The sequence below is a fragment of the Tachypleus tridentatus genome, chromosome 13 (assembly GCF_004210375.1).
Source record: "Tachypleus tridentatus isolate NWPU-2018 chromosome 13, ASM421037v1, whole genome shotgun sequence".
Taxonomy (NCBI): Eukaryota; Metazoa; Arthropoda; class Merostomata; order Xiphosura; family Limulidae; genus Tachypleus; species Tachypleus tridentatus.
Genome location: NC_134837.1, coordinates 230,680,344 through 230,690,830, shown reverse-complemented (window position 1 = coordinate 230,690,830; position 10,487 = coordinate 230,680,344). Strand labels below are relative to the sequence as shown.

The window sequence follows — 10,487 nt, the reverse complement described above, 5'->3', positions numbered from 1 at the left end:
AAAAAGACCGAGAAAAAATGACGTGATAATTCTGCAGAAGATGAAGCAACAAGCTATTTAATTAACAGACCATTCTCATAAAGGATGATCAGTGCTCTTTGTAGTTATATCATCTAACTACATACATACAGTCAAGTGAAAAAGTTAGGACACCCTATGAAAACCTGTGTATTTTTGTAACATTTTTGGATATACAGATATTTAATCTCAATTTCAACAATACTGAGAGATTATATGAATATAACTAAACAATTAAAACTGAAGAAAAGACTTTTCAAGATCTTCTTTAAATGTAATTCTACAAAAACGCGTATTCTAACTCAGGAAAAGTTAGGACACCCTACCCCCTAATAGCTAGTGTTACCCCCTTTGACTGAAATAACTGCAGCGAGAAGCTTCTTCTAGCCATCTACTAGTCTTTGACATCGGTCTGAAGAAAGTTTGCCTCACTCCTCAATGCAGAATTCTTTCAGCTGTGAGATGTTTGAGGGGTTTCTGGCATGTACAGCCCATTTCAAGTCACCCCACAGTATCTCAATGGGATTAAGATCTGGGCTTTGACTCGGCCATTCCAGGACCCTCCACTTCTTAGTTTTCAGCCAGTTCTTGGTGGATTTACTGGTATGTTTTGGGTCATTGTCGTGTTGCAGGGTCCAGTTCCGCTTCAGCTTTAATTTTCGTACTGATGGTTTCACATGATCCTCAAGCACCCTCTGATACACAGTAGAATTCATGGTGGATATTATGATTGTGAGCTGTCCAGGTCCTGCTGCAGCAAAGCAGCCCCAAACCATGACACTTCGACCTCAATGCTTCACAGTTGGCATGAGGGTCTTTTCCTGGAATGCTGTATTTGGTTTACGCCAAACATATCCTCTGTTCTGAGGTCCAAATAATTCAATTTTGGACTCATCTGTCCAAAGAACATTATTCCAAAAGTCCTGGTCTTTGTCTACATTCTCTCTGGCAAACTTTAGTCTGGCCTTGATGTTTCTTTTATAGAGCAAAGGTTTCCTCCTTGCACACCTCCCATGCAAGTTACTCTTGTGCAGTCTCTTTCTGATTGTAGCGGCATCCACTTTCACATCAACAGTAGCCAGAGCCTGCTGTAGGTCCCGTGATGACATGTTAGTGTTTGTAGACCTCTTTTAGCATCTTGCGGTCTGCTCTTGGGGTGAACTTGCTTGGATGACCAGACCTGGGCATGTTGGCAGTTGTTTTGAAAGCCCTTTACTTGTTGACTATTTTCCGGACAGTGGAATGGCTGATTTTTAAATCCCTTACCAGACTCATAAGCTGCTACAATTTTCTTTCTGAAGGCCTCAGACAGCTCTTTTGCTCTCACCATGGTGCTCACTCTCATTTCAACAGTCAGGAGCACACCAAACTAAATGTCTGAGGTTTAAATAGGGAAAGCCTCATTCAAAATGCTGAGTAACGATCTTCTAATCATGTGCACCTGGTGTGATACACCTGTGTGTGAGTTAAACATTATAAGTGGGAATAAATGTGTGGGTGTCCTAACTTTTTCCTCAGTTAGAATATGCATTTTTGTAGAATTACATTTACAGAAGATCTTGAAAAGTCTTTTCTTCCGTTTTAATTGTTTAGTTATATTCCTATAATCTCTCAGTATTGTTAAAATTGAGATTAAATATCTATATGTCCAAAAATGTTACACAAATACACAGGCTTTCATAGGGTGTCCTAACTTTTTTACATGACTGTATGTGAATTTGTATTGTGCTAGCATTTCTGTGATTTACATGACATCTAGGCACGGCAATTTTTGTTAATTTCAGGAATCAATTTTTGTTTGTTTGTTTTGAATTTCGCGCAAAATTACATGAGAGCTATCCGCGCTAGCCATCACTAATTTTGCAGTGTAAGACTAGAGGGAATACAGCTAGTCATCACCACCTACCGCCAACTCTTGGGCTACTCTTTTACTAACGAATAGTAGGACTGACCGTCACATTATAACACCCCCACGGTTGAAAGAGAGAGCATGTTTGGGGTGACGGGGATTTGAACCCACGACTCTCATATTACGAGTCGACGAGTAGAACGCTCTAATCACCTGGCCCCACTGGGCCCAGGAATCAGTTTTAAGCGCAATGGCGAGGTATCTTATTCAATTTGCACTTGATAACTTCAGAATATATTATATAACAAGGGAAACTTTATTCGTGGTATGAATTTCTGCAAACAATTTACACAGAATTACAAAGAGAACAAAATATACCCATTATGCATTTATAATGTTAAATCAAATGCGAGAGAAAAACTGACCTCGAAATCAATTGAGAATATTAATGGAAAGCGTTTTAATGAATGATAAAAGGTTAATATTAAACTTTGAGGTGAAATATACAAGAATATATACAATTCTTCAATATTCGTCTCTCCATCAAAAACGTATCTCAATAACCCTTTTTCTCGGTCTTTATCATGAAGCAAGACTTTTATAAGAGCCGCGACATCTAGTGGAGTGTCTTAAAACCTTCGAGTAGAGCAGCCATACAAATTTACTATTCTATTACTTCTCCGAGAACTGAGGTGTAAGGTTGTTGGCTTTTTTTATTACAAATTTCTTAGGCGACATTTTGGATGTAACCTGTTTGCTCCAACATCGGGGTTTCCTCATCTTTGAAGCGATTACTCAGAAGTACGTAATTCACATCTCGTTCAAAGCGACTGACAGATTTGTCACACTGTACATTATACCACCAGTCACAGACACCCCTTAGTTCGTTGTAGATAGTACCGTTTGGACACATAAAGCTGTGACGATGCTTATTATATCCTCCTGGGCAAATGTGCCATATCTACAAACATAGTATAAATTATTATATCAATTAAATTATACAAAACTTCAACACATGGTGAAATCTGAAAAATAATGTTAACTGAAAACTACCAAAGAAGAATCAAATCCTCAACAAACCCTGCCTCGTAGCTTTTCATCCAATCTCATAATATTTTGTAATCATTATAATCCTAAATTCAAATCAAATAAAACAGTTAACATATTGTATTGCTTCATGTAATCTTGATATAATTTTCAAGCTAATCTTATTTTTACCTTATTTTAGTATAATTATTATTATATTATGTTAGTGTAATTTTAACATCAACCTTGTTGTAACAAATCTATAACTTTTTGTGCATTACCACTGTGACTTTGACCTAAATACGTCACAGATTTTGCGCCGTACTTACTGTAGTACTCGCACTAACCTAACCACTGCTAATTATCTAACCTACTATAATCCTTAACCTAATTTCACTATAATGTGAGTTTTTATTCAACTTTAACTACTACTCTAAGTCTCTAACTATTAACGTTGATATCAATTTACTTTAACTCTTCATCTACTCTCCTACACTCCTTTACTATTAAACTAACGTTACAATAACCTCATCATTACCTTTTATCTAAGCAGGTTACAATTCTGCATCTAAAACTTTTAAGTACATTCACGGTAATGCTTGGTAAACCCAACTACAACCATTATCCTACGTTTCGTTTGTTTCAATGTCAGTATAACTCCTAATAAAATTCTATCATAATCATTTTGCCTAATCTCACACTATCATTTGTTCTATAAAGTGGCTATAATCTTTGACTCAAGCCCACAGTAACATTAAAGTAATACGTTTAAATTTCCTAGATTTATTCCACAACAATATTTAACATTACAGCAGTTTTGGGTTTAATGATGACAAATTTTTCACCAACTCCTTAAATGTGGCGTTCCCTAACTTCATTAAAACTCTTGCTCATAACTCCGCTGCAATCTCTCTCTAACCTTAATCTCACTATGTTTATCCAAGTATACTCTACCATTTGATCTAACCTTAAACAGAACAAATAAAGATATAAGAGTCAAAATCCATACGACCCTAAATCTAAAGACCCTGAAATCATATAACCACACTAGCTGTATCTAACCTTACTATAGCTCCTGAAAACCTTAACTGTACCTACCCACTCGATCCTATTTCACTGTAGTCTTTGTTAACAATTACACCCTCCACAAGAGGTTCAGTGGTAAGTTTATAAACTTACGATGATAAAAATTGGATATTGATAATAACTGTAATGAATCGAACTCAGATAATTCATAATATAGTATTGCACTTAACAACAAAGAAACTTATTCAAACAGATATTTTATCTAACACTAAAAATCGTTCTTAACTTTAGCTATTTGATATAAACATTTTATAGCTGTTAACTTAATACTATTCTAAAACTTTGATTAAACCATATTGTGGTCCTTAGGCCTAACCATACTCCAACCATCTCAAAAACACTTTATTTAAACTTACTAAAACCTTTAATAAAATCCATCTGTAGTCATACGATCTAAACTATGAATTACCTCTTCTGTAATTACCAGGCCTAACATTGTCTAACCGTTGTACTAACACTAATATAATCGCTGAAAACACCAAACGGTAACCACTCATTTAATCCTAGCATAGCCATGCGATAAGTGAACCGCAATTAGTTAATTTATGATCTTTGTCGCTCTTAATGTAACCTTAGCTTGAGTTACGTTTAATACAAGCTCTTTGCATACATTTCTTGTTCTTTTCATACTGTCACATCTTCATTTAAATTTCACTACCGTATCTCACTATAAATTGAGATATTGTCTCACTGTGATAGTTATTATAAATTTACTCTAACTAACCATTTTCCTTTCACTTTGTATTTTCTTGGTTATTATGATTTATCTTATTCTGCCAATACAAATGTTTATTTGTTTTTATGAATTCACATATTTTTCCCTTTTCCTAAACTTCTGCCTTCCTTCCTTTCCATGATTATTATGTCTTTTCTTATTCTCATGACTTTCGTGTATTTCTTGTTTCTATGGGTATATATTTATTTATCTTTCCATAATTTTTCTAAGTTTATTACGTCTTTGTTCGTATTATTTTTCGTCTTCACCATATTTCGTGTAATTGATTTCTGACTTTTATGGTTCTTGCACTTTTACTTTTTTCTTTGGTTATTACGTCTTTTGTTATTTTTTACCAATAGTAACTGTTTTATCTTTCTTCAGTGTTCAAAAATCCTGTCTCACCTGACAGCCGGTTTCTGGATCAGCAAACCTCCCTGGTGCTTGACCACATGCAAAGTTGGTCGTAGGGATAAAGTTATGGATTGGATAGTCGACTCCAGGTTCCCCCTTCTTCATATGAGCTGTATAAATACTTACGGGTTTATTGTTTGAACCCACACTTGTTTTGGAGGACTGTGGTTCCGATGTTAAATTTGAATCCAACTGAAAACAATGAAAAATACATAATATGGAATATATTACAAACATTAACCAAAACTGATCGCAGACAGTAAATTGTACAGGAGATGAGGATGTTGTGGGTTTAATCTCTTACCCATTAGTGAATTGCAATATTCCAATGTTGGTCAACGACGTCTAGAAGGTATTTATACAGATATATTTATCTAAAATTATACCATTACTAATTTTTTTATCAATTGAATATTTTTTTAAAATTGTTACATTTACCTGTGACTGTACGATGTAATATTAGCTTAAAATACTAAATTTACAACAAAAACAGCCTATACTCGATATTTATATAGTGAAGAAGTTATTGTGCCACTAATAAAGACTATTTTGAAAAGGAAACTGCCTATAGTAATAGTAATTCCTTAGTAATAACTTCTGAAAACCTCGAAGATCCTGATTAACAGACATAATTTAAACAATGCTTGACGAGAAGTAAGACAGCTTGGAAGGTTAACAACATCCTAAAACTTATCATCCACATCTGGTGTCGGATGTGTTAATTTCTCCGAAAATAATTTTGGTCAGTTGTGACTTAAGTGATTGAGTGCTCAGACTGTATGTTTTAGAGCTCACGTTCACGACCTAGAGCAACAAAAACGTAGTCAGCATTTTGTGGCCATAGGAGCGCTATAAGATTGACGGTAAAATGTAAAGTTTGGTTTGGTTTGTTTTGAATTTTGCACAAATCTACACGAAGGTCATCGGAGCTCAAACGTAAAGTAGGTTGAACTTGAAGCTGAGGTAGTTGCTTCTTCTTATAATGCATCAACTATCTCAAACGATAATCGCGTTTTTTTTATGGTAATGGGTCTTGGTTCACGGTTTTTCGAATTCACAGTCCAACCCCACTCGGTCAAAACGCAGAAGTACAAATACTTGTTGATGTTAAAAAAATAACACTATGTAACAAATTTTTTACTTTTTCTTGTTTATGAGCAGAAAGTGTTATTTCCCAATTGCTTATGCCTAAAGTAAATGGAAAAGACCTATTTTTCTCTTCAAACTTTGCTTTTGTGACCTGGCTAATGAAATTTTCAAATTTACCCATTTTCCAGAACATTCCAGCTAGATTCAGTGCTGAGTAGCTGATGGAGAATTATCTGGAACTTACAAGAACTTTCAAGAACTTCTAGAATGTTGTAGAGCTTACGAAAATTTTCAAGAACTTTCTATAGTAATATATATATACAGGGGCTCACCAATCACCACTTCAGTTTAGTTCTAGCTGCTTAAGTGAACACATAGACCTATCTGATTTTATCAGAGATAGCATCAAGAAGCTGCAAGCATTCTCCACACGCATTCTGCTGTGTACGTGGCCAATTTATCAAGACAAGAGCGAAAAGGTACTCTGTGACAGCATCTGCTAAAATGTGTGAAGCCTATAAATCATATTTTGGCATGCTTGTCGAGGATGAAGACAAACTCTAGGCACCTCATTTTACCTACGAGCGCTGCAAAAAAAAACTTCAGAAGGTAAGACGGACAATTTTTGCTTGCTTGAATAGTAAGATTTTATATTATACAAATTTTAGACCTTCTAAAATTTAAATATCTTTTGGTGCATCTCAAAGAGGAATACAACAGCGTCAAAACCTTGCTAGAAGTCTTGAAGTATGATGAATATGGCTGGGATGTTATCGGAGACTTCACAATGGTGGCATTCCTGTTGAGTCTCCAAGGAGGCTTTACCAGGTTTTCTTGTTATATTTGCCTTTCGGACAGTAGGGACACCGCATCGCACTACAACAAGAAGCACTGGCCACAACGGACCGCGTTTCATGTGGGGAGGCACAATGTCAAGTGTGAGCCGCTATTGAACCTCCAGAAGATGTTGTTCCCACCATTGCACATAAAATTAGGTCTTATGAAACAATTTGTCACAGCTCTTGATGAGGAGTCTGTAGCCTTCAACTACCTTCGAGACTTCTTCCTTAAGCTGTCTGAGGCAAAGGTCAAAGCTGATGTCTTCGTTGGACTACAAATAAAGAAGACTAGTAAGAAGAGAAAAAAAAAAACTTGGGCACCGTTGTCGCAGTGGTTTGGAGCTTCTTGGACAATCACAAGGCCGAAAATTATGTGGAACTAGTTGAGGTTCTGGTGAAGAACTACGGTAAAATAGACTACAGGATGTCCCTTAAAGTCCACATCCTTGAAGCTCATCTTGGTAAATTCAAGGAGAAGATGGGAGCATCCTCAGAGGAGCAAGGCGAGCGCTTCCACCAAGATATACCAGACTTTGAACACTGCTCCCAAGGGGCATATAACGTAAACATGATTGGAAACTATATTTGGGGGCTGATACGTGAAAGTGATTTACATTGCAGTCGCAAATCTCGAAGCACGATTATACATTTTTGTATAACTTTAATATAAATACATCTAAATCTTGATTCATATGCTGTTTTATTCAGACCTTATGTAAATGAAAATGTGCAAATTTGCCCGTTTTTACATAGAAAATGGGTTAATTTCTAAATTTCATTATCTAGGTCACAAAATCAAAGTTTGAAGGGAATAATGGCCATTTTCTGTACTTTTACAACATAAGCAATTAAAAAATAACACATACTATCCAGGAACAAATTTTGTGCTACATAGTGTAATAATAGTAACAATATGATTTCAAATATATCGAATAATTAATTATTTTAGAGGGAATTACCATGTGCGCATTCGGCTGATAAAGGTGGTGGTGAGGTTTGAGACGTTATGATTTTAACATCTGAACCTTAGCTTCAGCTATGTTTTCTTTGTAAACTGTTTGGTTTTCCATTGGCTTTTTATAAAAAAAAATAATTATGTCTTATGGAAGACTATTATTGAAGACTATTACAATATACATTTTCATTTTAAAATTTTACCCTTTTTATACTTCCTTGGCAAAAATTGTAACTTTTTGTGTAATGTTTTGTTGATAGTTTTGCTTATCTCATCATAATTATGTTGTGCTGAATATTCATCTATATATACTTTTGATGTTGATGCAGTAAGATTGTACTCTTCCTTCAGATATGTGTATGTTTGCTTATATGCATGCATAAGGAGACAAATTTATAAACCTTACATACAGTATATACAATATTAAACTAGTATTTGAATTTACGCATCGACTCGCAGAAATATTAGCTCATATGACCCTATGATGTGCAATGAAGCGATCGTATAATCATATCTTTAGGGGTGAGAAGACTATGTGACCCCCATTCTTATGAATTAGAAATTTGAATCACTAATCCGTGATGACGAGAAAACCCACTCGCAGAAAAATTATATATTTAAAAACGGCTAGTGTTGGTAGAGAAAACACTAGTAGACGAGCGAACAACGTTTCGACCTTCTTCGGTCATCATCAGGTTCACAAAGAAAGAAAGGGTCAATGACCGGTAGCTGACCACATGTTTGAAGGTGGTTGTGTAACTGTGTGTAGGAATGTAGAGGGCGTGCTTAGATGTTTGATTATATTTATTAATATAGGTATAAAGCTGTTCCTTTGTATTGGTTTATTTTGGGCTTGATTTGTTGTATAAGTAAGGCTTCAATAATTTTGCGTTTGTTTCTTTATTTAGTATTTAGGTCTTTTCTGTGGTTACGTTGTGTTTATTTGATTTGCAATGTTGGAAAACATGTGAGGGTGACTTTTCGTGTTATTTGTATCTGGTTTCCATTTTTCTACTTGTTTCTCCAATACAGAAGTCGTGGCAGTTATCACATTGTATTTTATAAAAAATGTTGGTGTTGTGTTTCTCAGTATAGTTTTTACATAGTATAGACCTCAGTTTTGTGCCTGGTTTTGAATAAATTTGGTATTAACTGGAACATCATAATTTGTTGCTAGTTTTTGCCAAATGTTGGTTATTTTTCTGCTGATATGGGGAATATATGGTATGCAGCCGTATATGGTTTGGTGATTTTTAATTTGTGGGATATATTTACTTTTGTTAGATGATTTTGCTTTTTGTCTAGGTGTGTGCGTATACTGTTTTCTACGGTTTGTGGAGGAAACTTATTGATGTTGATGAAGTATTGTTTTATTTTGCATAATTTGTCGTTAAATTTATCTGGTGAGCATAGTTTTATAGCGGAGTTTATTTGGTTTCTTAGTATGTTGAGTTTTTGTTTTGTTTCATGTGCTGAGTCCCAAGGAATGTATAGTCCAGTATGGGTGATTTTCGGTAGATTTCTATTTTAAATTGTGTATCGGTTTTTGTAATTTTGAGATTAAGAAATTATATTTGATTGCTTTCTTCTTGTTCACATGTGAAGTTAATGTTGGGATGTATAGAGTTAATGTGATTGAAAAAATTAAGTGTGTGTTCTGTAGATCTGAATCCCGCAATCGTGTCGTCTACATATCTGTACCAATATAGTGGTGGATGTAATGCTGTGTTAATTGCTTGTGTCTCAACTTGTGTCATAAAAATATTGGCTTGAACTGGTGATATTCGGTTGCCCATGCTTAGGTTATATGTTTGTATATAGTTGTGGTTGTTGAACATTAACTGACATGACTTTTATATTGGAGAAACAAGTAGAAAAATGAAAACCAGATTCAAATAACACAAAAAGACACCTTTACACGTTTTCGAACACTGCAAATCAAATAAACACAACATAACCATAGAAAAACCTAGATACTAAATAAAGAAACAAACAAACACAAAATTAAAGAAGCCTTACTTATACAACAACTCAAGCCCAAAATAAACCACTACAAAGGTACACCTTTATACCTATATTAATAAATATATCTATCATCCAAGCACGCCCTCTACATTCCTACACTCAATTACACAATCGCCTTCAAACACATGGTCAGCTACCGGTCAATAAACCTTTCTTTCTTTGTGAACCTGACGATGACCGAAGAAGGTGAAACGTTGTTTGCTCCTGTACTAGTGCTTTCTCTAACCATACTAGCTGTTTTTACATATATAGTTTGAATCACTCCTTTATTAACAGTGAGACGATCACGTAATCCCATTCTGAGCATGCCCTCAGCGTTAATATCACTTGACCCCAACCTTAGTAGTGATATTACATGATTCCATTCTTAACAGAGAAAGTATCATGTGATTTCATATTTATCAATGAGAAAATCCTGTGACCTTAAGTGATTCAATTCAATGTATATGCCAAGAAATAAAAAATATATAA

At 35.0% G+C, this 10,487-nt stretch overlaps 1 protein-coding gene across 4 annotated transcripts in view; it reads right to left on the bottom strand.

Moving 5' to 3' along the window:
* Positions 1-2,164: 2,164 nt before the first annotated feature.
* LOC143238177 (uncharacterized) overlaps positions 2,165-10,487 on the bottom strand; it is a 33,988-nt gene continuing 25,665 nt past the window's right edge. For all 4 annotated transcript variants that reach the window (XM_076478169.1, XM_076478170.1, XM_076478171.1 and 1 more), the window contains exons 5-6: positions 5,100-5,300; positions 2,165-2,828 (exon numbers count right to left, since the gene is read on the bottom strand). In XM_076478169.1, the coding sequence (XP_076334284.1) occupies positions 2,595-2,828; positions 5,100-5,300 (435 nt within the window). In that variant the 3' untranslated portion in view covers positions 2,165-2,594. The remainder of the gene's footprint in view (positions 2,829-5,099; positions 5,301-10,487) is intronic.